The 27,333-nt window shown below is 42.6% G+C and overlaps 1 protein-coding gene across 1 annotated transcript; it reads right to left on the reverse strand.

Annotated features, from left to right (window-relative positions):
- Positions 1–10,791: 10,791 nt before the first annotated feature.
- LOC140353478 (long-chain-fatty-acid--CoA ligase ACSBG2-like) lies at positions 10,792–22,975 on the reverse strand. The gene is made up of 11 exons (XM_072438053.1): positions 22,704–22,975; positions 21,353–21,441; positions 19,221–19,341; positions 18,606–18,686; positions 18,386–18,535; positions 17,909–18,085; positions 16,542–16,723; positions 15,539–15,781; positions 14,571–14,788; positions 12,836–12,975; positions 10,792–11,091 (listed from the first exon to the last, which is right to left on the reverse strand). The coding sequence occupies exons 1-11, from the start codon at positions 22,881–22,883 to the stop codon at positions 10,792–10,794; spliced, it is 1,881 nt and encodes a 626-aa protein (XP_072294154.1). The 5' UTR covers positions 22,884–22,975.
- Between the last annotated feature and the right edge of the window lie 4,358 nt (positions 22,976–27,333).

Consider the following 27,333-nt stretch of genomic DNA (forward strand, 5'->3'; position numbering starts at 1 on the left):
AAAGCATTTGGTTAGGAAAAAATTTTCACTATTTGATGGTTTATGCATCTTTTGTTTGTGTAAAATGCCACGGCAACGGCCCTAATTTAACCCTGAACAATAATATTCCTCATAATAATAGGCCTTTTTATAGTAACATTTAAAAAGTCAGCCCAGTCTTTACAATCTGATGTGTCGAAAATAATAATAATAAATATAGCCGCAAGCGGCGATGATCGGCTCTCGCCACGCCGCCGCCGCAAGAATTAATATATTTTCCTTTTATTACACCTACTTCTGAATCCGTGACGCTGTCGCCTCTTCTTCCTTTTGCTTTACATATAAAGGGAAAAGTTTGCGGCTCCGCCGCACAAAGTCTGTGGCTCTTAGAATGAAAATTTTGATAACTTTTGATGGTCCACTCCTGAAGTTGAGTCTCACAAAATTTTAGGCAAATTGGGCTAACGCCCTTGGAGGAGTTTGTAAAAGTACAAAATGTCAGCATGTTCACATTTCAAAGATCTGGCGATTTTCTCATTAAAATAACATGGGGGTTTCAGTCATCGCTACGGCTACGCGATAACAAAAATATGACATGGGTGTTTTGGGCTTTTTTACTGGCATGCCAAAATAGAATTTTGTGCAAAGTTTGATACATTTTGTGGTCCCCATTCAAAAAGCATTTTCATTTTAAATTCTTGGCAAAAAGACCAGATGAGTCTCACCAAATTTCACGTTAATAGGGCTAACGCCCTAGGAGGAGTTTAAAAAAGTGTCAGCATGTTCGAATTTCATAGATCTGGGCACCATTGGAATAACATGGGAGGTTTTGGTCATCGCCGTAACAGTTATGACCTGGGTCTCATTGACTTTTTTGATCGGGATTCCAAAATTAAATTTTGTGTCAGATTTCGCCAAACTAAACATTTAACCTCCATATAAAATCTGTAGGGGGTGCTGTCGCGCCAAATTAATCAATTTCACTTCAAGTAGGTTTAGGGCAAAGATTTTGACAACTGATTCTAATTTGACGCAATTCGGACTTTATCTGTGCAAACGGCAGCAAATTAAAAATTTGGGAAGTTTCTGAAATTCTAGCAACAGTTTGCGGCTTCGCCGCTCAGAGACCATGACAGGTATCAAAGTATTTTGAAAAACTTTTGATATCCCACTCCTCAGCACCATTTTCACCAAATTTCAGCTTTTTAGGGCCAACGCCCTGGGAGGAGTTCGTAAAAGTACGACGTTTGGAAAAACTCCTGAGTCATGCTTGGCCATTTTTGAACCAATATGGCCGACATTTGGTTGGGCGGACGGCGTTGTCGTACCAATATTTTTTACTTCTCTTGTCACCATCTACCTCTGCGCCAAATTTCATGATTCTACGATCAGATTTTTTTTTTGTCATTTCCTATCTCTCAATGCATTTTTGGTACATTTGGGGGCGCTGACGCGCCAATTTTTTAATTTTAGAAAAAGGAGATAGCCAGAATGTAGAGAGGCACAATTTTTAGAGGTGTGCTAATTTTTGTGACTTTTCATCAATGTTCACTGGGTGAAAAATAGGGGGGTTGGTCCCGAGAAGAAGAAGAAAGAAAGAAGAAAGAAGAAAAATATTCCAATGCGAAAACATTGTTTCCCATTTTTCAAATATCATAAACTATACATTTTCGGAAAGCTTTCCTACCTCATGGTGTGGGTCCCTGGTCACTGACGGGTACTTTCGTTAATTTTAAGTGGGCTCTGCCCACTTTGTGTTCTTGGCCCTCTAAACAGTAATAATGTTAAATTTTTGCCTCACGGAACATGCAAGAGATGGGGAACGTATTCGTGAGCTACTTTATAGGGGGATGCCGACATCGGACATAAAATTACCGATTTCCCCCTATAAAGCGCTTGTGTAGTGCGCACTTTTGCACGGAATCTTTCAAATAATGGTATAAAGTGATATTCCTGCACTTACTGGAAGTGGTTCATTTTACAAAACAAAAACTCCAGGCACGTCTGACATTCTGACAGATTTCTATGATATTGTCATCGAGTTCATGCGAGAAAATAATACGATAAGACTCACTTAAGGGTATTCCACACCGCGGCAGCCGAAGCGTCCAATTTACATTCAAAGTCTATGTAAACGCGCGTCGAGCACGTCGTGCGGCGTGATTCCTTCGTTTTTGCGGCGCGATTGGTGCGTTTTCCTACACTCTCTGCGCTTTGAGCGCGCACATGAGGCGCCCGAAGCGCCCAAAGCGGCCGGCGCGACATGTTCAGATTTGTTCAGGTTTCTGCAGCAGATGCGCCCGCAGCAGCCAATCAGAGATGACGTGCTACGCACGACCCGGAAAAAGACCCAACACAAACCCCGCAAGATAAAAAAAAATCCTTAAAACGCAGCTCTTGGAGCAAATAATGATATTGACTAAACTCTGCTCACCTCTGAAGTATATGCGGGTCCCAGACGGGCCCCGGAGCCCATCGCCTCCGCTTTTGGACTTTGTAAAGTTAATAAACCAAAGCCATGGTCCTCCATTAAACTCCATTTACACCACGAGAAAAGCAACACAGCACAACTCCTCCACTGCGCATGTGCGCAGGACGACTCGGACGCACGTCTGCTGCTGAGTGTATTTTACGGACATGAGTCCGGGGCGTCGAGAACGCGCGTCCGGTGCGTTTGTCTTTCAAATGTACACGCGCTCAAATTCTGCGTCGAGCGCGATTCGGCCACCGCGGTCTGTACAAGGCTTTACACTTATTGTCAGTCCGATGTTTACACTTGTAAGATCTTGGATAATCTCTGATAACACGTGTCAGATTTGGCCAAAACTATTTATACCCAGGTACTAATCGACACTAAAACTAGATACTCATTTGACCAAATATCAACACTGAATTTTTTTTAAAGAAAATGACAAAAATTGTACAAAATTGGAACCTTCCCGTATAGTTTTGGAACGTTCTTCATCTATACCAGAACTACTAAAGACCACTTGGTAACATTAAAGAAACTACGGTTAAACTACGATCAAGCCTTTTTCTTTTTCTCAATACCAAGTTTGAGATTTTAGCATCGAGACAAAACGAACAGAACATCAACCAAGACATTCTGCAGGCAAATATCGGCACAAAATACCGTCTGAATATCGTCAATGACGCGATAAAAACAAACTAATGCTAAATCGAGATATGTTTTTTTTGTCCGCAAGGCCCGCCCCTGCTTCTGAGGGCCCTCGCGTGTGTGGACTGAACTTACTCAGTGAAGGCGACTGCTCCTCGGAGAAGCTCCATCTGAGCTGGGCTCGCAGGCGGTCACTGCGCAAAGACACGGGAAAAACACGGACGATTAGACAGTGTCGATCAAGTCGGGCTGCAATTAACGATTATTTCTTCTTCATTGGTGTTTTATGGCGGCTAGTATCCAAATGCTACATTACCGCCACCTACTGTAGTTGTACATCTTAGACTTTATTCTTCAGACTTTAAAGTCTAAAGAATAAAGTCTGAAGAATAAAGTCCGAAGAATAAAGTCTGAAGAATAAAGTCTGAAGAATGAAGTCTGAAGAATAAAGTCTGAAATATAGGCGGTCTAAATAAAGTCTAAAGAATAAAGTCTAGCGGTAATTTAATCATGGATGTATTATTATCTCTGCCTCTGGCTCCAAATTGAATAGTGGCCACTTCGCAGAATGCAGCCTTTTGGTCGGACCATTTCAGGAGTTCGGCCTCTATAATTACTGAAAATTAAAAATTATTTTTAGTCTAAAAATAAAATAGAAGGAATTTCTCTTTGTGACTGTTTCTAAAATACTTAAAAATGACATTTTTGAGCTCACGGTAAACGGTGTACACGCACCAAGCGCGCACGCAATCCTCATCAACGAGCCTCGGGAGAACATGTGACGGAAACTAAACACAAGCTGAAGAAAGTGACACAACAAGACCAACGATACACGTAAGTTGTGTTTGTGTCATTCCTCACGTTTCACACATCGTTCAATGTGAAGTGTAAATCAACGATTACACAGCTAACACGAGTTAACGTTTAGCTACACGAAAAGATGCATTGGAACGACATGCCGTGATGGCTCGTGCCTTCTGCAAATAAATACTGTAACTCATTATTTCTCCTACAAAATGTTATAAGAGACAAAAGGTTGAGTTTAACACAGACCAAGGGAAACTAGAGAAAGAATGTGGAAATAATGTGATGTTTGTATTGTGTGCAATCAAAAACTACCAATAATTCAAATATAACCTGCTGAAATGGGTGTAATATCTTACACATATAAATGTAAACGTATTTAAACGTGTACTTACAGGGGCAGAGACTACATTTGAGGTTTTATTACCAATTTAATAATGAAATGTGCTGTGTTTAAACAGCAAAGCACACGCTTGTTTTCTATAGGAATGTCATGGATTTACTTCCATAGAAAATGTGCAGAGATTCAGATGTCAGTTATGTTCTAACTTCTAAGGTTTAAACTTATGCAAAAGTAAACAACTTTTGTTACTAGCTTTAAAAATGAATGTGAAAAGAGGAACTTTAGTGTTACAGAGCGAAATGTAAATGTGTCAATAACATATTCCAGTTTTTACAACATTCTATATTGATGTTCTAATGATTATCTTTCTCATCTTCGCCGGAGTGAAGCAGCAGTCCAGAGCAGAGCTGTGTCCGTCCTGACCAGTGAGTTTGGTTCCTGTCTGTGCTGACCGGAGCTCTACAGGTCACTACAGGTCATCTCAAGTAAACTCCTGACGAAGCAAAGTTTTTGAATTTATAAAATGTCTGTTAGTTTTGTTATGACCAAAAAACGAAATCATAATTGTTCTAAAAAAGAGCCACTGCTGTGTCACATGTGTCTGTGAAGCAGCTTCAGGACAAACATTTGAAGTTATATGACTTGTATAATCTAATACATTTGAAGTGTATGTTCTATGACTTGTATAATCTAATACATTTGAAGTGTATGTTCTATGACTTGTATAATCTAATACATTTGAAGTGTATGTTCTATGACTTGTATAATCTAATACATTTGAAGTGTATGTTCTATGACTTGTATAATCTAATACATTTGAAGTGTATATTATATGACTTGTATAATCTAATACATATGAAGTGTATGTTCTATGACTTGTATAATCTAATACATTTGAAGTGTATATTATATGACTTGTATAATCTAATACATATGAAGTGTATGTTCTATGACTTGTATAATCTAATACATTTGAAGTGTATGTTCTATGACTTGTATAATCTAATACATTTGAAGTGTATGTTCTATGACTTGTATAATCTAATACATTTGAAGTGTATGTTCTATGACTTGTATAATCTAATACATTTGAAGTGAATGTTCTATGACTTGTATAATCTAATACATTTGAAGTGTATGTTATATGACTTGTATAATCTAATACATTTGAAGTGTATGTTCTATGACTTGTATAATCTAAACATGTGAAGTGTATGTTCTATGACTTGTATAATCTAATACATTTGAAGTGTATGTTATATGACTTGTATAATCTAATACATTTGAAGTGAATGTTCTATGACTTGTATAAATCTAATGCTGTGAAATGTTCTGTTTCTCTCTCGGTCAAATGATGGAGCTGAACGGTGTATTTCACTGAAGTTGTCCTTTTCACCAGAAGACTGTGCAGCCATGGAAACAAAGTCTTGTTAAATACTGAGATATTCAGTATTCAGTATGTTCTATTTGACTTAATCAGGTTGTTTTTATCATTGTTCATTGTTTTATGTTGCACTGAATCACCAAGACAAGTTCCTATGTTAGTGAATTCTGTTCTTTGACAATGGCAATAAACCTTTTCTGATTCTGATTCTAATAATGATAATAATAATAATAATAAATATAGCCGCAAGCGGCAATGATCGGCCCTCGCTACGCCGCCGCCACGCCGCAAGAGGAGGGGGCGCTAACGCGCCCCAATTGTCCTTTTATTACGCCTACTGCTGAATCTGTGACGCTGTCACATCTTCTCCCCTTTGTTTTACCATCAAAAAGCAATTTTATTTTGAATTCTTGGCAAAATGTGCGGCTTTCACGCACAGACCGTGACTCTTAGAATAAAAATTAGGATAACTTTTGATGGTCCACACCTGAAGATGAGTCTCCCCAAATTTCACGTTAATAGGGCTGACGCCCTAGGAGGAGTTGGTGAAAGTATTTATAAGTGTAAGCATGTTCTGGTGATTTCCCCATTGGAATAACATGGGAGGTTTCGATCATCGCTACGGCAAAGCCATAACAATTATGACATGGGTCTCATTTACTTTTTTGATGGGGATGCTAAAATTAAGTTGTGTGTCAAATTTCAGATAATTTCGCAAAACTAAACATTTAACCTCCATATAAAATCTATAGGGGGCGCTGTCGCGCCAAATTAATTAATTTCACTTCAAGTAGGTTTAGGGCAAAGAGTTTAACAACTGATTCTAATTTGATGCAATTCGGACTTTATCTGCGCAAACGGCAGAAATTTTAAATATGGGAGATTTCTGAAATTTTAGTTACAGTTTGCGGCTTCGCCGCACAGAGACCGTGAGAGGTATCAATGTAATTTGGATAACTTTTGATGTCCCACTCCTCAGTAGCATTTTCACCAAATTTCAGCTTTTTAGGGCCAACGCCCTGGGAGGAGTTCGTAAAAGTTTGGAAAAACTCCGAAGTCATGTTTAGCCATTTTTGAAGCAATATGGCCGACATTTGGTTCGGGGGACGGCGTTGCCGTAATAATATTTTTTACTTCTCTTGTCACCATCTACCTCTGCGCCAAATTTCATGATTCTACGATCAGATTTTTTTTGGGTCATTTCCCATCTCTCAATGCATTTTTGGTACATTTGGTGGCGCTGACGCGCCAATTTTTTTTATTTTAGAAAAGGGAAATAGCCAGAATGTAGAGAGGCACGATTTTTAGAGGTGTGCAAATTTTTGTGACTTTTCGTCAATGTTCACTGGGTGAAAAATAGGGGGGTTGGTCCCGAGAAGAAGAAGAAAGAAAGAAAGAATTAAAGCCGCAAGCGGCATCCAACGGCCCTCGCGGGCCGCCGGCCTTCCGACTCTGCGCTTTTGACTTGATAAAGATGGCGCCCTTATTGTGTGTTGAATAAAAAAATAACTTGACAGACGGCGACACATTGGACATGGCCAATCCAGTGCAAATGAACACAAGTGTCAGTCAAATTTGCTGCGCCGCCGCACAGAGACCGTAGCACTTGGAATAAAAATATGGATAACTTTTGATGCCGCTTGTGTAGATGATTTTTCCCAAAGTAAAGCTTGATCGAGCTATTGCCCACGGAGGAGTTTGTTAAAGTGTGAAGCGTAAATGTGAACATTTCAAGGATTTGGCGTTTTTCCCATTTGTGACAGTATATTTGCAGCTCCACGGCACAGAGACCGTACCACTTAAAATCAAAATATGGATAACTTTTGATGCCCCGTTTGTTTAGATGATTTTCCCCAAATATGAGCTTGATCGGGCAATCGGCCTAGGAGGAGTTCGTTAAAGTGTGAAGCGTAAAAATGTGGTGATTTTAGAGATTTCGCTGTTTTCCCATTTCTGACATATATTTGCGGGTCCGCCACACAGAGACCGTAGCACTTAGAATCAAAATATGGGTAAGTTTTGATGCCCCGCTTGTGTAGATGATATTCTCCAAATATGAACTTGATCGGACAATCGCCCTAGGAGGAGTTTGTTAAAGTGTGAAGCGTAAAAATGTGGTGATTTGAGCGATTCTACGATTTTCCCATAAGGATAACATGGGATGTTTCTGTCATCGCTACGGTTACGCCGTACAAAATATGACTTTGGCTCTCATACTTTTATGATCAGGATGGCAAATTAGAATTTTGTTCAAAATATCATGTCATTTGGAAAAACTCTATTGTTTATAGGCCACTCTGAAGGCCAAATAGTCAGAATTCTGGGAAACGTTTGCGTTAAGACAGTTGCAACGCTGCCTTCGGCAGCGTTGCGGGAGCAATAGGCCCTCCGCCCTGCTGGGGCTCGGGCCTAATAATATTCCGATGCGAAAACAATGTTTCCCATTTTTCAAATATCATAAACTATACATTTTCGGAAAGCGCTCGCGCTTTCCTACCTCATGGTGTGGGTCCCTGGTCACTGACGGGTACTTTCGATAATTTTGAGTGGGCTCCGCCCACTTTGTGTTTTTGGCCCTCTATACAGTAATAATGTTCAATTTTTGCATTACATGCTTATATGCACGGAACATGCAAGAGATGGGGAACGTATTCGTGAGCTACTTAGCGCAAATGAGTGCTTTATATGGGGATGACGACCGCTTCGCGGTCGTCATCCCAATGTAAAGTGCTCGTTTAGTGCGAACTTTTGCACGGGCTTCGCCCGTTTACAACGGTAATGTTCCATTTTCCTACAACTAATTAGTATGCACGGGGCGTGCATGAGTGGAGGAGTGCGTTAGTGAGTGTTTGGAAGTGGGCGAGCGCTTCGTGCTCGATTTCGTGCGCACTACGTGCGCACTTTCGCAGCCGTGCTTCGCACGGCCTTACGAGATTAATAGGCCTCTCGCCAGCTTGTGGCGCTCGGGCCTAATAATAATAATAATAAACAGTACACGGACTCCAGAACTCCTTAATAAGGGAGTCCCACATTGTAGCTTTAAAACTCAACTCAAACTGTGGAAAAAATCAAACCCGATTCCTTGTGTTGTATTAATCTTCTATTTGTCTATTGTATTGTTTTATACCTGCCTAAAGACTGCAGATCAAATTACATTTATAGCTATAATCAGATTTACATTTATTCAACAAGTTCATTCATGTTCATTATTCTTATTAAATACATTAATAAACAAGTGTGTTTTGTATTTATTAAAGATTGACATGATACAAAAACGACAAACAAGGAAACTGAATATAAATAAATACTGATTAACTCCATTATGTAACAGAATTGATTTGTTTTATTTCTTCTCATTTGAAAAATCTGCATATTGGCTAAATTATATTCTGTAAATTAAAGGTGGTATGGACGATTTTTTTCAGCAAATTTTTTACCATATTTCCTCGTGGCGTGGATAAATCATTTGTCCTGCCACGTATCAATCATAAAACGCACCTATCGCTCACCTGCAGCCGTGTCAGGCTCGTCCCCACGTTTCCGCGTGCCTAAGCGCATGGATCTATCATAATATAGTTCCCTCAGTGTACGGGGCAAAATGAAGACGGAGAAAGACAGTTCGAGCTGACTCAGAAGTGGACAGAAATCTACGGGAGACGAGCGATGCGATGCGCTCCGTTGCGCTAATAAACAAACGCACCTGTGTGTTGTATCAGTCCGCACGGGGGAGTGCGCATGCGCACTTCCGCCTGCGTTCTCAAATCGCCGAAAAATCGTCCATACCGCCTTTAAGCATTTATTTCACAGCGCAAATCCAAAAAATACTAGAAGTTTTTTCAAATACATAAGCAAAAATAAATAACTGAATCTAATTAATCTTAAAGGCGCAATGGACGATTTTTCGGCGATTTGAGAACGCAGGCGGAAGTGCGCATGCACACTCTCCCGTGCGGACCGATACAACACACACGTGCGTTTGTTTATTAGCGCAACGGAGCGCATCGCATCGCTCGTCTCCCGTAGATTTCTGTCCACTTCTGAGTCAGCTCGAACTGTCTTTGTCCGTCTTCATTTTGCCCCGTACACTGAGGGAACTATATTATGATAGATCCATGCGCTTAGGCACGCGGAAACGTCGGCACGACCCTGCAGGTGAGCGATAGGTGCGTTTTATGATTGATACGTGGCAGGACTAATGATTTATCCACGCCACGAGGAAATATGCTGAAAAATTTGCTGAAAAAAATCGTCCATACCACCTTTAAAATTCGCGCACGTTTCTTCAGCTCGCACATGTTCAGCGGGTTACCCCCCACGAGTCCGAAGGTTCGCTAGTCCGAAGGTTCGCTAGTCCGAAGGTTTTAAAGGTTCACTAGTCCGAAGGTTCAGTAGTCCGAAGGTTTGCTAATCCGAAGGTTCGCTAGTCCGAATGTTTTAAAGGTTCACTGGTCCGAAGGTTCGCTAGTCCAAAAGTTCCTCGTAGGCTAAAGTGAAGGTGCATAGACAGCATCGGGATGTAGTCAGTCTGTAAAATACGCACGAAGCACGAAGACACGCACTGGGGCTCGTCACAACGTTTTGTGTACCAGCTGCTCACAGGTGGCACCGCAAGTTGTACTCTGTATATAAAAATAACAAGGGAACATATCGAATCCTCCGCTTTGTGCTCTCATTTGATCATAAGTATAGAAATACGCGTGATCCGATCACCGTAGGATTGGTAGTCAAAAAGGAAATTCAGCTTTTGAAGACCGAAGTGTCTATTTTGCCGCGGGGCGGCGGCCGAAACTACTATACTATTTCGTGCCGCGGCTCCTGAAACTGCTGGGCTATTTGACCGCGCAGCGGCTACTGGAAAACAGTTTAATCCCGGAGTTAATTAATTCATTAACAATACGATAAGAAGCTCAGGCTATGCACAGAAACAAGTCGGTTATGGAAAATACGTGAGTTTAATCATAAAAAGTGCATCAACACTAGAAAAGTCTTAAAAGCCAGTGTGTAGGGCAAAGGGAGGCGAGGAGAGCTGCGCAGACACACACCTTCGGACTAGCGAACCTTTGGACTTGTGAACCTTAAAATTTCGGGGAAATTTCGGACCCGTGAACCTTCGAACTATTGAACCTTAAAATTTCTGAATTTTCGGACTAGTGAACCTTAAGACTAGCGAACCTTCGGACTCGTGGGGGGTAACCCGCACACACACGTTCCCTCACCCAGCTCTCCCCCGATGATGGAGAAGTCTTTGTCGAGGATGAGCCACTTCTGGATGCGCTGGGCGTTGGACGTGGCCTTCTCGTTAACTCGGTTGATTCCTTCCTGTATCGCGGTGTTGACGGCGCGGTCTTTTCCCGCCGCGAGCTCTGACACTCGGGTGGCGTTACTGCCCAGTCTACGGCACAACTCCACCACCTCCGGAGTGAGCTCATCCTCTGGAGCGCCGCTGTCTGCATTCACCTGGCACTGGACCACACAAGACGCAGGTAAGGAACTATTCTAATGACATTTAACTGTTTTATCCCACACAAGACACAGGTAAGGGACTATTTTAATGACATTTAACTGTTTTATCCCACACAATACTCATTGTGTGGGATAAAACATGCCGCGGCCATTCTATTACTTGGTTTACGGATTTTTATATTAAATATATTGAACAGGCGGACGAAATATTATATATTAATATATTTCAGAAGTTTTTTTCTTCATAAAACATTAATATAATAATTCAAGGAAATACGGCGACAGGCAGGAAAAATATAAATGTCAAAGAACACATTCGATAAATTTGGCACCGAAGTCTCTAAGTACGAACAGCTGAGTTGACATTTCAACAGGGTCCACTTTGGAGGAGTCCAGAGGCTTCATCACTTTGGAGGAGTCCAGAGGCTTCATCACTTTGGAGGAGTCCAGAGGCTTCATCACTTTGGAGGAGGAGTCCAGAGGCTTCATCACTTTGGAGGAGTCCAGAGGCTTCATCACTTTGGAGGAGGAGTCCAGGAGGCTTCATCACTTTGGAGGAGTCCAGAGGCTTCATCACTTTGGAGGAGGAGTCCAGGAGGCTTCATCACTTTGGAGGAGTCCAGAGGCTTCATCACTTTGGAGGAGTCCAGAGGCTTCATCACTTTGGAGGAGGAGTCCAGAGGCTTCATCACTTTGGAGGAGTCCAGAGGCTTCATAATTTTGGAGGACTCCAGAGGCTTCATCACTTTGGAGGAGGAGTCCAGAGGCTTCATCACTTTGGAGGAGGAGTCCAGAGGCTTCATCACTTTGGAGGAGGAGTCCAGAGGCTTCATCACTTTGGAGGAGTCCAGAGGCTTCATAATTTTGGAGGACTCCAGAGGCTTCATCACTTTGGAGGAGTCCAGAGGCTTCATCACTTTGGAGGAGGACTCCAGAGGCTTCATCACTTTGGAGGAGTCCAGAGGCTTCATTGCTGCTGCTGCTGCTGCTGCAGGTGATTTCCATGACATTGCGGTCACATATATTGTCGGGCAGGAGTCTGTTTAGTATATCTCCAACTGTAACATCCCGATCACCACTTGCATATTTTTTCAAGACGATATGGCCTCCAGGTTATGCAAAACCACACTGGCCCATAGAGCGCTGAGCGCTCTGAGCGCTGGCCACTGTGGTGTCCCCATTTTAAATACCCATCATGCATTGCACATACGCACATAGCATCAGTAGAATGCTTTCCAAAATAAATGACTCCCGCAGGATTTTGGCAAAAAATTGCTTCATGCACTCTTATCTTTTGACTTAATACCGATTTTTATACTTAATTTAATTCTATTTTGCGTTGTCGGCGGTACTTTATAAATTTATGAATTACAACTCAATAATCTAAGTGCAGTTAACCAAGTAATAAAATAACCGCGGCCTAAGGGACTATTCTAATGACATTTAACTATTTTATCCCACACAAGATGCAGGTAAGGGACTATTCTAATGACATTTATTTAACTTTCATCTCACTGTCTGGCTCTTATTCGCTTTAAATGTCCAGATGTAAATTTGAGGGCCCGGTAAGAAACTTTCTATAATGACCACCAGATGGCGAAGTTTGTACATTGACATTTGCTGCTTTTTCCGAGATGAAAAGGGCAAAATGTGACGTTTAGGGTTTATCTTTCATTCACACATTATTTGTGAACGTAGAGACAAACACAGAGACAAACACAGAGACAGGAGAGTGTGTTTTTACCTTGATGGTGATGAGCATGGACAGAAACTTCTTCTTGTCTCCGATGAGCATGGCGTTGCTGATGAACGGGACCTGCTCCTTCACCGCGTCCTCGATGGGAACGGGAGCCACGTTTTCTCCTCCCGCCGTGATGATCAGCTCTGAAAACGCAAACGCAACTTTAACACGCGAGGAACACGGACACACGGGTTTTACTTGGATAAAGTATTACATGTGTAGTCTGATCAGAAGGTACATGTTTATCCATGTTTTACAGTGCTTTTTATGCTGACAGGAAGTGATATAAATAAAATATAATGATAATAAAGAGTAAAGTTTAAGGGCCTATGACCGGTTTTAGTGAGTTTATAATTTTGACTTTATTTGGTGTATTTGTACCGGTTGTATGTATAAATTATAATTTTACACCAATCAAGCTGGTATTTGTGGAGAAAACGTTGAGAAATCTGTAGAAAATGACAGGAAGTGACATCACACCAGGGACACTAATTAAAATGTATGCAGAATTTACACAAATAAACAACTTTTTTGACTCTTTAAACATTACTTCAACAAAATAAATTCACTCTCATATATTTTTTATAGTTGAGAAAAAAAATTTGGGGCATAAATTAGTTTTTGCGTGTGTGATGTCATCAATTACAAACAGGAAGTGAAATTAGAAACCTAAAAAATGTGCAATTCTGTGATAAATGTTTTATCATTTTTAGCTAAATTCTTATTTATCCTAACTGCATTTGAGTTCAATGAGTCGTCCAACCAGTAGGGGGCACTTTATTTTTGGTGGCTGTATCAATGGATCGGCAGAGTATTTTTCGGTAAATTTACACAATCATTTTGTGTCAATGTTACAGTTAAGTTTGTTTATGATACTTTTAACATGTTTACTGTTTTGTTGATAAAAATCAAGTAAAATCAAGAGTATTTTCCTAGTTTCAAGTGAGTATTTATTTTTGAACAGTGCAGGTTGTGGTTTAACAAAGTATTTGGTGCTTTAAAAATAGTGATATTTCCCAGAATATCGTGTGCAGATGTCTCCCATCTGTAATGCTGACAATATTAACGATTTGAACATTTGCGTTTCTTGCACTGTTCCTCCAGATATAACTGAGTTTTTCCTCATTTTCATGTCTGTCCAATGAAAACACCCGATTTTATTGCAGTATTCAATGTTTGGTCCTTCTATCTTAAAATGTACAAATCAGAAGTCAAATTCCCACAGTTTAAAGGAATAATAGGGGATTTTTTGCTGAGTTGAGAACTCAAGCGACTGTTTAAAATGCCCATCAAACCTCGTGCGGAAGCACCAACAGCTCCGCTGCTACATGTGTGTTTGTTTATTAGGGCGACGGCTCGCATCATCTCTCGTCTCCACAGATTTCCGTCTCTTCTGAGCTAGAACAGTCTTTCTCTGTCGTAATTTTTGTACTCTACACTGAAGGAACTCTCTAAACACACCGGCATATCCACCACGCTTGTGCAGCCAGGGAAACGTGCTGCTATCCTGGGGACGAGGCTGCAGGTGTGCAGTAGGACGCAGGGAATGATTGACATTTGGGAGAACTACTTGGCTGTCCACGCCACGAGGAAATGAGACTCTGAGTGCGCAACAAAAATCCTCTATTATTTCTTTAAGACTTCAGCGCTCACGAAGGGATGGAATATTATTTTTATTATTATTATTTATCAATTTAAAAAAAAAAATTGCACTAAAATAGATTTGTGTTCCGTTTACCTTTGATCCTTCCGGTGATGAAGAGGAAGCCGCTCTTGTCCTGCTTGCCCAGGTCCCCGGAGCGGAGCCAGCCCTCAGAGTCCAGGGCCTCCTCGGTCTTGTCGGGCATGTTGAGGTAGCCCATGAAGACGTGGCGGCCCCACAAACAGATCTCGCCGTTTCCCTCCGCGTCTGGACTCTGCAGCTTGGTCCTGCAACCGGGGATCTCCTTCCCCACGCTGGACACAGGACACTCACTTAAATTACGGAAGAAACTACGCACACAAGTAAAGCTGGACTGTCTTCTCGTACAGAGCGTCTAATCGCCCAAAACATCATAGAAACGGTTGGTGCCGTTAACTTAAGCATTTTGTTTAACGTCAGAGGGTTTCCATGTTCCAACGTTGTTCTCTCATCAAAAACATATCTGGAGTTACATTTAACTTGATTCACGCTACTTTGTTGAACTGTTAAATCTGTAAATCTTCTCTCCCTGAACGTCAATTTGAAACTTCTCGGTCCGCAGCGTCTTCTCGATCCGCAACCTCTTCTCAATCTCTTCTTGGCCTCTTCTCGATCTTTTCTTGGCCTCTTCTCGATCTTTTCTTGGCCTCTTCTCGATGTCTTCTTGGCCTCTTCTAGATTTCTTCTCGATCCGCGGCTTCTTCTCGATCTCTTCTTGGCCTCTTCTCGATCTCTTCTTGGCCTCTTCTCGATTTCTTCTTGATCCACGGCATCTTCTAGATCTGCGACCTCTTCTCGATCCGCAATGTCTTCTCGATCATGGTGGCTGCCATCTAATCACGATCATTACAACTACTAAGCTACATTTTCCCTCTCAAATATGTAATTCCCTCTGCTGCCAGTAGACTGAGACCTCAGTTCTCCGTGTTCTACTTTCTAAAACATGTGATGCCAAACTAAAGGCACTGATTCTCGTGTTTAAAGGCCAATAACAACAGAATCCTTTAATAAAAGTGGGTGCATACCTGGTGAGCCTGAAGGCCTCGGGGACAGAGATGGTGTGTGGGCCGGAGCTCTCACTCATCCCGAACAGCTCGTACAGAGGGATGTTGAGGCTGAGGAAGAACTCCAGCGTGTCTTTGGTGATGGGCGCGGCACCAGTGAAGCATTTGTTGCAGCGGTCCAGCCCCAGAGCCTTGCGCACCTTTTTGAACACCAGCTTCTTGGCGATTTGGTAACTGAGGGAAGACGGAGGGCTCGCACCGTTTCTGAGAAGAGAAATGTACACCAAAAATGAATGGACAATACATAGACACTTAATACTCCTACAGGATTACACAGCAAGTTTTTGCAGCTTTTGTTAACCTTTTATTTATTCCTTTTTGTCGACTGCTGTAACTGACTTATTTCCAGTCAAATCAATACTTTTGGGATGAACCAGGATCAGTTTTAAAAGGTCTTTTATAAACATCCCAACTGGACTTCTTTTCTAAGTCCCAACATTTCATTTTTAGAGACACTTGAAGAGTCATTTGAAAGCTGACTTTTTTTGTGAGCATTGCTCGTTGCCACTAATGAGTAAATCAGACATCAAAACTAGAGTCTCAGCTTCACGAAGAGTCCATGGGCTCATTTTAGTCGGGTGCTTTGAGGCAATCGGCCCAAATAAAGAGAGGTTTTAATAGTTTAATACGGGTAGTTTGAATAACTGCCATGCTACAAGTGGCTCTCAAAAATGTTCACACCAAGTACCACAAAAACAAAAGAGGGTTTCCGAGTACCAGCAGGAGTAAACTAGGTCAGTTATATCTGCTAGAAATCTCCATGGAGACCAACAGGTGACTCATGTGAAACCAGATATTCTTAAGCCATGAAACGCTTGTAAAATCAGATAAGTTTATGTCATAATGAAACGTTTCATGAGACAAGCAGGTGTCAGAGCTGCATATACTGTATACCGTATGTACATTATTCTGTACATCTCTCATCTAAAGTAAATGTTAAACCTGTGCTAAATAGTTGACGTACTGGTTCAGTTTGTTGAGATTGGCCTGAAGTCCCACGTCTTTGGCCCAAGCTGCCACTTTTCTCTGAACAGTTGAAGACGTTGCTCCTATGGATTTCATCTTCTCCTGCATCTTCTCCCAAACTCTGGGCACGCCCATGAAAGCTGTGGGACGGACCTCCTTCATCGTGTTCACCAGAGACCCCTGTGAGAGACGAAACCAGAGCCTGTAACACTGGGACGAGGGTGCGCCACTGGGACGAGGGTGTGGGGTGAGCACTTTTGCGATTATTTTTTATTTATTTTAACTTTCTGTGTGATATTTAATAGATTCCAAACCTAAATTTCGAAATGTTGCCTCTGTAAACCAACATATGTTGACAGATAATCGACTAAAGGCTTTTAGATCATTGATGCAGTAATTAAGCTGCAGCAATCAAGAAAAGTAAAACCGACATTGTTGTAAATGTGCTCGGGCAAATCACATTAAACCTTATATTAAAAAATGTGTCTTTCTGGTGTTATATGTTTTGTCATGTTTTTACACAGTCTTCTATCTCTGCTCTTCTTGGTTTCCCCCTCCCCTCTTGTTCTCCCTCTGGTTACCGCCCCTTTTGTCTCTCTGCCCACTCACAGCTGTACCTCATTGCTAATCACTGGGTGTAGTATTTTAGGTGTTGGTTTTTCCTTTGTTCAGTGCGAAATTGTCTGTGTTGCCCTGTTAGCCCCAGCATTTGAGCGGTTTTGATTCTGATTCCTATTTTTGACTTTTGATTCTGATTTCTGCCTGCTCCTCGTGATTCCTGTTTGCCGTTATCGACCTTGGACCGTCTTGTGATTCCCTCCTGCCTGATCTCTGATATTGCTGTTTGCCCGTGTAGCGAACCTGGAAAGGATTTATTACTACGACTCTCGCCTGATCTCTGACACTGCTGTATGCTGGACCTGACCTCCGCTGGAAGTTTCTCTCCTTGTCGTCTTGACTTTATATTTACTGTTTGGACTATTAAAGACTGTTAGAATCATCGCCTGTTTCCAGCTCTGTAATTGTCTCCCTTCTGCCGTTCGTGACACAATGCAAAAGTCAAAATACAATATTGTGATGCAAACGATTGGTGGTAGTTTTTCTACTTTTCTTTTACTTTTTCTTTACCATTTGGCCCAAAACATCTAATTTCCACATGTTCCTGTTTTCAACTTTAGCTTGTGTGTTTAATATATATTATATAAATACACACCGGGCACCAAACCTTAGAGGAAACTCCCTTAAACTGGGCTCTAAATAAATCTGCCTTTAATTGTAACAGCATAATTAGTCATGTATATTTTCAATTAAAAAGTTGTCTTTATCAGGCCAGGTAATTTGGTGCTAATGCTGTAGAAATCTCACCTTGAGGGCGTCGGGCTGGGCGAAGTACATGACGCCGCCCACCTTCATGAACCCCCAGATGTCGATCATCTGAGCGGCGACGTGGCTCAGGGGCAGGTAGCTCACCATGACCTCCTGGGCCTGGCTGGGCTCGGTCAAGTACACGTGTGGGCTGGTGGACATGGCGGTCCAGGTGATCTGAACACGGACCACGACCAAAGGGTCCAGCAGTCTCATTTAGTCAGATAGAGCTGCTTTTCATATACTCTTTGAAGGGAAACAAAACATCTACCACAGCTTTACGAGGGGCCGTACAGAGGCTTGTCACAATAAATACTATATCCACACATTGTTAAAATAAACAACAATAACACATTTATTGTGTGTACATTTTCTTTGCACTAATTACGATGTGTTTGTCAATTTAGTGTAGTACTTCCTTCTCTAATTGCTGTGAGAAGCACTGTGGCGTTTAGCGCGTCGTTCCTGGAGACCTACGTTGTCATGACTGAGCATGACTCCTTTGGGCTGGCCCGTGGTCCCGGAGGTGTAGATCAGCGTGCAGCACTGGTTCGGCTTTTGACTGGCGATGATGGCGTCGAGGGGCGCGTCGGGCTCGCCGCGGCCCAGCTCCATGAACTCCGCCCACTGCCGGAGATAAAAAAGGGTCAAACGCAGCTCGGACGGACGGAGATAGGAGGCTGAAATGGGCGCTTACGGAGTACAAGTTTGGCCTCTTTTTTTTCAGCGCGTCTTTGTACTGGACGATGGCCTTCAGATGAGGCAGCCGGTCCTCCACCTGCAGCAGACAGTTTCACATCAAACATCACAAAAAAATACTGTATTTTCCGGACTATAAGTCGCACCGGAGTCTAAATCTTGAAATGCAATTTAAAATAATAACAGATGAGAGAACATGGTGAATAGGTGTACACATGCTAACGCTAACACCTTCAGCTACATGACGCACAGACAGAACTGTGGTAAGTGTCTGGTATGTTAACGTAACATATTAACAGTTATTCAGATAACTATAGCATAAAGATCATGCTAACAAGTTTACAAAGCATCAGTTTTACCCCAAATCACCAAATCCATTGAATTCTTCTTCCTCTGTGTCACTTCTAAACAACTCCACAAACTCCGAAGGTAGAGGAAGAGCAGATTCTTCTTCTGCGTCGCTTAGAGCCTAGAGCTTCCTCTTGCAGTGGTCAGAGTGAAAATAACTAATAGTATCACATAAGTCACACCCTATTTTTCCCCCTTTAAGTGTGTGTTTGACCTTGTGCGCGTGACAAACCAGTAAAACGTTTAAAAAGACAACAGCACAGACCTGTAGGATCTTCTGCAGCTGTTTCTGGTTCTCCACGACGATCACGTTGGCCTTGCAGTTGTCCGCGACGTACTGGCAGGCGTCGGGCGAGTTGGTCGTGTAGATGCCCACCGCGAAGCCCCTGCAACCACAACGCCAGCGTCACTCACAGGCAAAACACGTGGGCAAAACTCGTGGGCTTTGTGTTATTATTTTTATTAACTTATTAACGTCACCGGGCATAAGCACACGGCCAGAAAAAACTCAGAACAATCAGAAAATCCATTAGATCTGATTTTTGGCGAGCGTTTACGTGCGCAAGAAAACACCTCTTTTCGTTCTCATCATCAGATCAGCATCACAGAGAGGGAGAGGAAGAAGCTGGACAAAGTCATCAAGAAGTCCAGCTCCGTCCTGGGCTGCGCTCTGGACTCGGTGCAGGAGGTGGGGGACAGAAGGGTCATGGCTAAATTCACATCTATGCTGGACCATGAGTCCCACCCCCTGCAGGACACTCTGTCCGCTCTGGAGAGCAGCTTCAGTGAGAGTGAGGTGACTCGATTGACGTTCCCATGGGGTGATGTGTGGCAAGAAGAAGTCACGGACACGGACTCTGTACCTTCAAAGTTAGTTTATTACAGAAATCGCCATGTCAGATCACAGGACAGAAAACAGCCCCGGGTATCCAGATGATCAGAAGAACCCCGTCTCTGGGCGTACCTCGCCTTTTATATGTCTACTTACACAAAGACCTCTAAATAATCACTTGACAGCTATGATATCATCCATGTACAAACGGTTTAGCCAATAAGAGAACAAGCTGTAAAGAATATCCATATTTGGGTAGAACCAGAGGAGAAGTTACAGAAATGAGGTCATAAGAAAACACAGATGTACACGGAGCGTCTCAAGGCCTCGCTTGGTCTGTTCTCGGCAGTTATCGTGAAATTAACAAAGGCGCCGCTTGTCATCTTCTTAGACTTTAGGAATGTGAAAAGTTAGTTAAACAAACCGAGGGGGAAACCCAAAAACAAAATGTCCTAGGTCAGATACTTCAAGAGACTGATCCACCCTCGCTGTGTGAAGGAAAGGTTTTGCAGGTCTTTCCTTCTTGCTGCTGTCAGACTTTATAACAAACACTGTTAGTCCTGAACACTCGCAATACTGACCTAACCATGTGCAATTCCGTCATATGTGCAATTACTGTCGTGATTCATGTGCAATTACTGTGAAATTCATCTGCAATCCATGTGCCGTAGTGAAACACATTGTAAGGAGAGGTCGTCCTACGCCGACGCTGTTACAAGCGGGTTTGTTCCCCACTTTCAGAGTTTGGACATGGCGCGTTGAAAACGCGGTGTAAACTCGTTGGCAACGGGTTGACAACGAGCGGAGAATGACGTGGAGAACGCGTGGAAATTTGCTGGAAAATGCACGGACACCCGCGTGAAGAACCCACGGAGCGGACACCGGCGTTAAGCACTCACGGAGCGGACACCTGCGTTAAGCACCCACGGAGCGGACACCTGCGTTAAGCACCCACGGAGCGGACACCGGCGTTAAGCACTCACGGAGCGGACACCTGCGTTAAGCACCCACGGAGCGGACACCTGCGTTAAGCACCCACGGAGCGGACACCTGCGTTAAGCACCCACGGAGCGGACACCTGCGTTAAGCACTCACGGAGCGGACACCTGCGTTAAGCACTCACGGAGCGGACACCGGCGTTAAGCACTCACGGAGAACGATGTGGAGAACGAGCGGAGAACACACGGACATCGGCACAGAGAAGGTGAGGCAAAGCCTGTTTAAACTGCGTTTCTGTCTAAATGTATAGTGTCTAGAGCCATGGCATCATAATGATGGTAATATGATGGTAATAAGAGGTGGATTTATTCGGGTGGGACTGTGTATGACCTCATTGAAGCCCCAAGCCCCAGACCCACGGCCCGCCACTGAAAATAAGTAAAATAAAATGAAATAAATAAAATACTTTAGTTGCCATATTTCAACCTGTATTTAATTTATTTTAACAGTAATAATTGCTGACAAGTCGACTAATAAAAAATAACAAGTTTGTTTTTGTTTGATTTTCGCCCTAATCCAGCGACACGCCCGGTGTTAAGAGTCTAATAAAGTGTGCGTAAACTCACCCGGCCAGAATGGCACCGATGTCTGAGATGAACCACTCCACAGAGTTGAATCCCAAGATACCGACGCCATGGCAACGCTCCAAACCCAGCTGCAGAAAGACATCAGGCAAATAATTACAAGGCAAACGTTATTAAAACTTTACAATTTACAATTACGGCTTTTTAAATACATTATAAACAAACAAAAGGTTGAAATATGGCGCCTGAAGGATTCTAGATCAGGGGTGGGCAATTATTTTCCTCTGAGGGCCATATTCGAATCCAGGCAAGTAGCGGAGGGCCCGCGATCACTGGTGTGAAAAAACAACAACCCAAAAATAAATATCAAACAAAATATCACTTTTCTGTCAAATATAGGCTATTGAATCTATTATTTAATTCATTTCACGTGATATTTATTAAGGATACAAGTGCAGACAGATGCCTGAGGGCAAAAAAGAACGAATTTAAAAAGAAAATATTTTTTAAATATTACTTGGACAAGCTTGGCGGGCCGGATTGATGTGGCCCACGGGCCGTAGTTTGCCCACCTCTGTTCTAGATGGAGAATATATAAGAAGTGTATTATTGAGTTTATTCTTTTTTGACATTTTGATTTAATAATGCCACTGTCTTTGTTGTGAAGAGTCTGTAAAGTCCAGATAAAGATGATCAAAATACGACCAAAGAAGAAGAAGAATAAAGTCGAGGGGCCTCAGGCCTCGAAGTCTAAAGAAGGAAGTCTGAAGAATTAAGGTTAAAGAATAAAGCCTAAAGTCTAAGACGAACAACTACAGGAGGTGGCGGTAATGTAACTCTTGGATACCAACCGCCATAAAACACAAAGGAAGAAGACTACGATTATTTTTTTGTCACAATTATTTGATTAATACTAAAATACACTAGAGCCTTTTATTGTTCAATCGTGGTTTATTTCAATTTCGATTTAATTTAGTCTTTTTAGAAACCAAAAGAAATGGACAGAATCTGAAAAACGGCTTTGTCAGACACATGTAAGTGATGTCAGAGCCTGCTTTAAACACATTTACTATTGTATTTTACTTTATTGGTTTATTCACCAGGAGATCATGACAGAACTTTAGCATTATTCAGTTTTTATTTTGGGGTTTTAATAGAAATTTACTCACAGAAACGTTGACCCCACCAAATGTTTTAATTTTACCAACAGACTTTTTACATTCTTAACCACAAATTATTAGAATTTCGATCTGATGTCAGTGAATCATTGAAAGTGTATTATTACCTGCTTCATTTTGCCTTTGACGTAACATTTAAGGGGTTTATACATCATTAACGCTTGGAAACGACTGGATTAAAACATGCTTAATGTAAAACATGCTAAGTGGTTCACCTTGAGGAAGCTCTTGGCGGCGACGCGGCAGGTTTGGTAGTACTCTCTGTAGGTCAGACTCTTCTGCTGCTCCCCGTCCTTCCAGCCCAGAGCCGGGTGATCCCCGAAGCGCTCCACGGACGAGGCGAACATCTGGTGTATGGTCAGCGCGGGCTCGGCGGCGATGCCCGAATCGCCCATCCTCAGCTTCACCTCGGCGTCGCCCCGGGACGTCCACAGGGCGGAGTCCGAGGGCACAGGAACACGCAGAGAGACCGGGCGAGGGGCGCTCACTGAAACGAAACGAAAACCCGGGGTAACGCACGACGCACTCACAGAAATAAAATCAAGAATGATATAGGCAAGTTAGGGCTGCGGGATATTTCATGAGTCGAGATAATTGGATCTTGCTAAACGGTCTTTCTGTGTTTGTTTGAGTCTCTCCAGGGTGAAATTGGAGATGGTCAGATAACGGAAGTTTGTGCTAGTTTTGAGAGCTCTTCTAGCGCTACATCAAACTCACTTTTCGTGGAATTAAGTCACATTTTTTCGTCCTGTAAAAGTTTGTAAAGTCGTGGGTTTGGAGCAGAGGATTGGCTGCGGACCTCTCTATTAAAAAAAGACTAAAGACCTGGTCAATGACGATTTGAAATGACCGACCTCGATTAACGTAAGAATAATTATAAACAAAGAATCCACCTCGATGAACACCTTTTAAAAACGCACCTGTTTGAGCCGGCGGAGCTGCGACTTCATCAGCTTGATTCTCCTCCTCATTTTCCTCTTCCAACGACTCGCTGAGGAAAAAGGAAACACAAACGCGTGCGTGAGGGTCCCGGAGGATTACAGAAGAGAACGTCTCCAGGGGCAACCAGGAGCGTGAACTCAAGAGACTCCCGTGGAAACGCTGCTGTAAATATGGAGCGTTTCTATCTGTTTACGTACGTTTTCCTCAATTATAGCTAAAGAGAGCGACTAAAACTATAATTTAACAGACCACACTGTACTTTAGCATTTAATTCTGCAATATTATCTCAAAATATGTATCTGTGTCTATATTTGTTTGGATATAGAGCAAAACCATTACAAAACTATTCAAATTAAAATGTTATGAGTATCTAGTTTCAATTGTTTTTTCATACCTTTATCTGGGCATATAATAGAATTGTAGGTTAAATTAGCATTAGCGTTAGTGTTAGCATTAGCAATTTACTTTTGCAAATACTGGAAAAAAGTACAGTATGTAAAAATGGCAAAAGCAATAGCACCCTAAGATGGTGAAAATTATCGTAAAGAGGTGTAACTTGTTGAAATTGGTGAAAGTGTCAAGAAGTTGAAACGCGTCAACAATCCTGATATGGAAAAATAAATGGGAATACAAGAACATAGAGTGTCTGCTTTATGACATAAGCAGACACTCAATAATAGGCCTTTTTATAGCAACGATTAAAAAGTCAGCCTAGTCTTTACAATCTGATGTGTCGAAAATAATAATAATGATAATAATACATAATAATATAAATAAATAATGATAATGATAATAAATAATGATGATAATTATAATGATAATAATAATAATATATATGAAGTGCCTGTAGTAAAACTTTTTTGGTAATGATTAAAAATAAAAAAGAAGACTTGCAACATCCATCCATCCATCCATTTTCTACCGCTTGGTCCCTTTCGGGGTCGCGGGTGACTGGAGCCTATCCCAGTGACTTCGGGCCTTAGGCGGGGTACACCCTGGACAGTGGCCAACTTGTCGCAGGGCCGACTTGCAACATAATCTTTCAAATAATGGTATAAAGTGATATTCCTGCTCTTACTGTTTGTAGTTAATTTTACAAAACAAGAATGTCAAACAAATGATTGACACTCCAGGCACGTCTGACACATTCTGACAGATTTCCATGATATTCTCATCGAGATCATGCGAGAAAATAATACGATAAAACTCACTTTCACTTATTGTCACTCTTGTAAAATCTTGGATAATCTCTGATAACATGTGTCAGATTTGTCCAAAACTATTCGGTACTAATCGACACTAAAACTAGATACTCTTTTGTACAAATATCAATACTGAACATTTGATAAAAATTGTAAAAAATTGGAACCTTCCCGTATAGTTTTTGAACGTTCTAGATCTACACCAGAATTAGAAAAGACCACATGGTAACATTAAAAGAAACTACGATTAAACTACGATCAAGCCTTCTTTTTCTCAATACCAAGTTTGAGATTTTAGCATCGCGACAAAACTAACCGAACCTCAACCAAGACATTCTGCAGGCAAATATTGGCACAAAATACAAAAAACAAACTAATATGTTGTTGTTGTTGTTTTATGGCGGTTGGCATCCAATCGCCATAAAACTTGTCGTAGTCCTCAGACTCTGTCGTAGTCCGTAAAAGTACTCCTTCCATTGCTTTGGTGTTACAAAGCCCATGAGGTCATGATATGTCTTTGTGACTAGAATAGTTGTTGTTGTTGTTTATGGCGGTTGGCATCCAATTGTTGTTGTTGTTGTTGTTGTTTTATGGCGGTTGGCATCCGAGTGTTGCATTACCGCCAGACTTTATTCCTTAGACTGTTGTTGCTGTTGTTATTGTTTTATGGCAGTCAACAGCCGAGTGTCGCATTACCGCCAGACTTTATTCCCCAGACTTTGTCGTAGTCCTAAAAGTTGTTCTTCCAGTGCTTTGACCTCCAGTGCTTTGACAAAGCCCAAGAGGTCATGAGATGCCTTTGTCATTGTATCCTATAGAAGTTCTTCCTCCCCTCAGACTTTGTCGTAGTCCTTAGATTGCATTACCGCCAGACTTTATTCCTCAGACTTTGTCGTAGTCCGTAAAAGTACTCCTTCCATTGCTTTGGTGTTACAAAGCCCATGAGGTCATGATATGTCTTTGTGACTTGTCGTAGAATAGTTGTTGTTGTTTCAGAGACCAACAACAATGTAAGGAGTACTTTTACGGACTACGACAGTCTGAGGACTACGGAAAGTCTGAGGAATAAAGTCTGGCGGTAATGCAACAATTGGATGCCAACCGCCATAAAACAACAACAACAACAACAACAACAACAACCGGCTTTATTCCAGGGAGACTCTTCTTCATCTTCCTCTCCTTCTTTGACGTTCGGTGCTTCCGCCGTACAGCTTTATTCTTTAGGCTTCATTCTATAGGCTTTGGGAGGAGACCTTGCTCAACACCCGGTCTGGAGAGACGGGAGATGGCGGAGGAGAGTGGATCGGGGATGGAAGACGTTCTGGACGGCGTGGAGGAGCAGCCTTTTCTGCCTGCACGTGCCCGGAAACGTAAAAAGTCCCTTAGCTCGTCCGAGGGTTCTGGGAATGAGCAGCAGGATGAGGCTGAAGCTATTGATATCCGGGGTGAGAGCAGAGACTGTAAGGTGATCATAAAGCTTGCACAGGATAGTGCATCCTTTAAGGAGTGGAATTCAGTGGCATTGTCAAAGAGCCTAACTGTAGCTGTGGGAGTGATCAAGAGTGCGAGTGTCCTTAGAGATGGCTCGCTGCTGGTCGTGTGCAAGGACGCGGCTCAGCAACGGAAGGCGATTGGAGCTAAACGTCTGGGTGGAAAGGACATTCTTGTGTCTGATGCTGAAAGAAACACGGTCAGAGGAGTTATCGTAGGTGTCCCTACGGCGACGTCTGTGGATGAAGTTAAGGAGAATTTGACTGGAGTTACGGTGGTGGACGCTAGGCGTTTGAAGGTGACCCGGTTTGGGGTAAGATGTGATAGCTTGTCGGTAATGGTAACACTTGAAGGGAGGTGCCTGCCTAGTAAGGTGTTCATTGGGTACATGTGCTATAGCGTCAGGCCATATGTTCCGCCGCCCCTGCGTTGCTTTAAGTGCCAGCGCTTTGGGCATATTGCAGCGGTCTGTAGAGGGAAGCAAAGATGTGGTAAATGTGCAGGAGACCACGAGTATGGGAAGTGTGACGTGGGTGCAAAACTGAAGTGCTGTAACTGTGGGGAAGAACATAGCTCTGCCTTCGGGGGATGCAGGTTTAGCAAAAGAGCTGCTGAGGTGCAGAAAATAAAGGTCTCTCAAGGTATATCCTATGCAGATGCAGTCAAGAAAGTTTCAAGTAACGAGTCTAGAGTAAATACAGAGAGAGGAGCCAGCGCTGCTCCCAGCCAGGGCGAAATGAGAAAGGCCAGCGTGGCTCCCAAGAAGTGTGAAGGTTTCAAGAGTGGAGGTCCCAAGTGTGCAGGTTCCAGAATTAATGGGAGTGCCCTGGTTGTGGATAGAGAGGATTTTGTGCTCTTTGTGGTGGATGTTGTGGACTGTGCTGCTCAGACTCGGGGCAGGGCTGGAAGGATCGGGATCGTTGCTGGAGCTGCGGGGAGATTCCTTGGAGCAGGGGAGCTTGATTGGGCAGATGTAGAGAACGGGCTGGAGGCGCTGGGTGGGGGTCGGAGTGGTGGGGGTCTGCTTGTGGGGAGTCAGAGTGATCAGAGTGACGAGATGGGGGTGGGGGTGGTCTCCTGTCCTCGCCCAGTCTCGTAGACGCACGGCTACCAAGCAGCGACATCAGTGGACATATTAAAGCCTATAGAATGAAGCCTAACGCTGTACGGTGGAAGCACCGAACGTCAAAGAAGGAGAGGAAGATGAAGA

This window comes from Eucyclogobius newberryi, unplaced genomic scaffold (assembly GCF_026437365.1).
Source record: "Eucyclogobius newberryi isolate DKJ021-1_F unplaced genomic scaffold, fEucNew1.0.hap1 SCAF_9, whole genome shotgun sequence".
Taxonomy (NCBI): domain Eukaryota; kingdom Metazoa; phylum Chordata; class Actinopteri; order Gobiiformes; family Gobiidae; genus Eucyclogobius; species Eucyclogobius newberryi.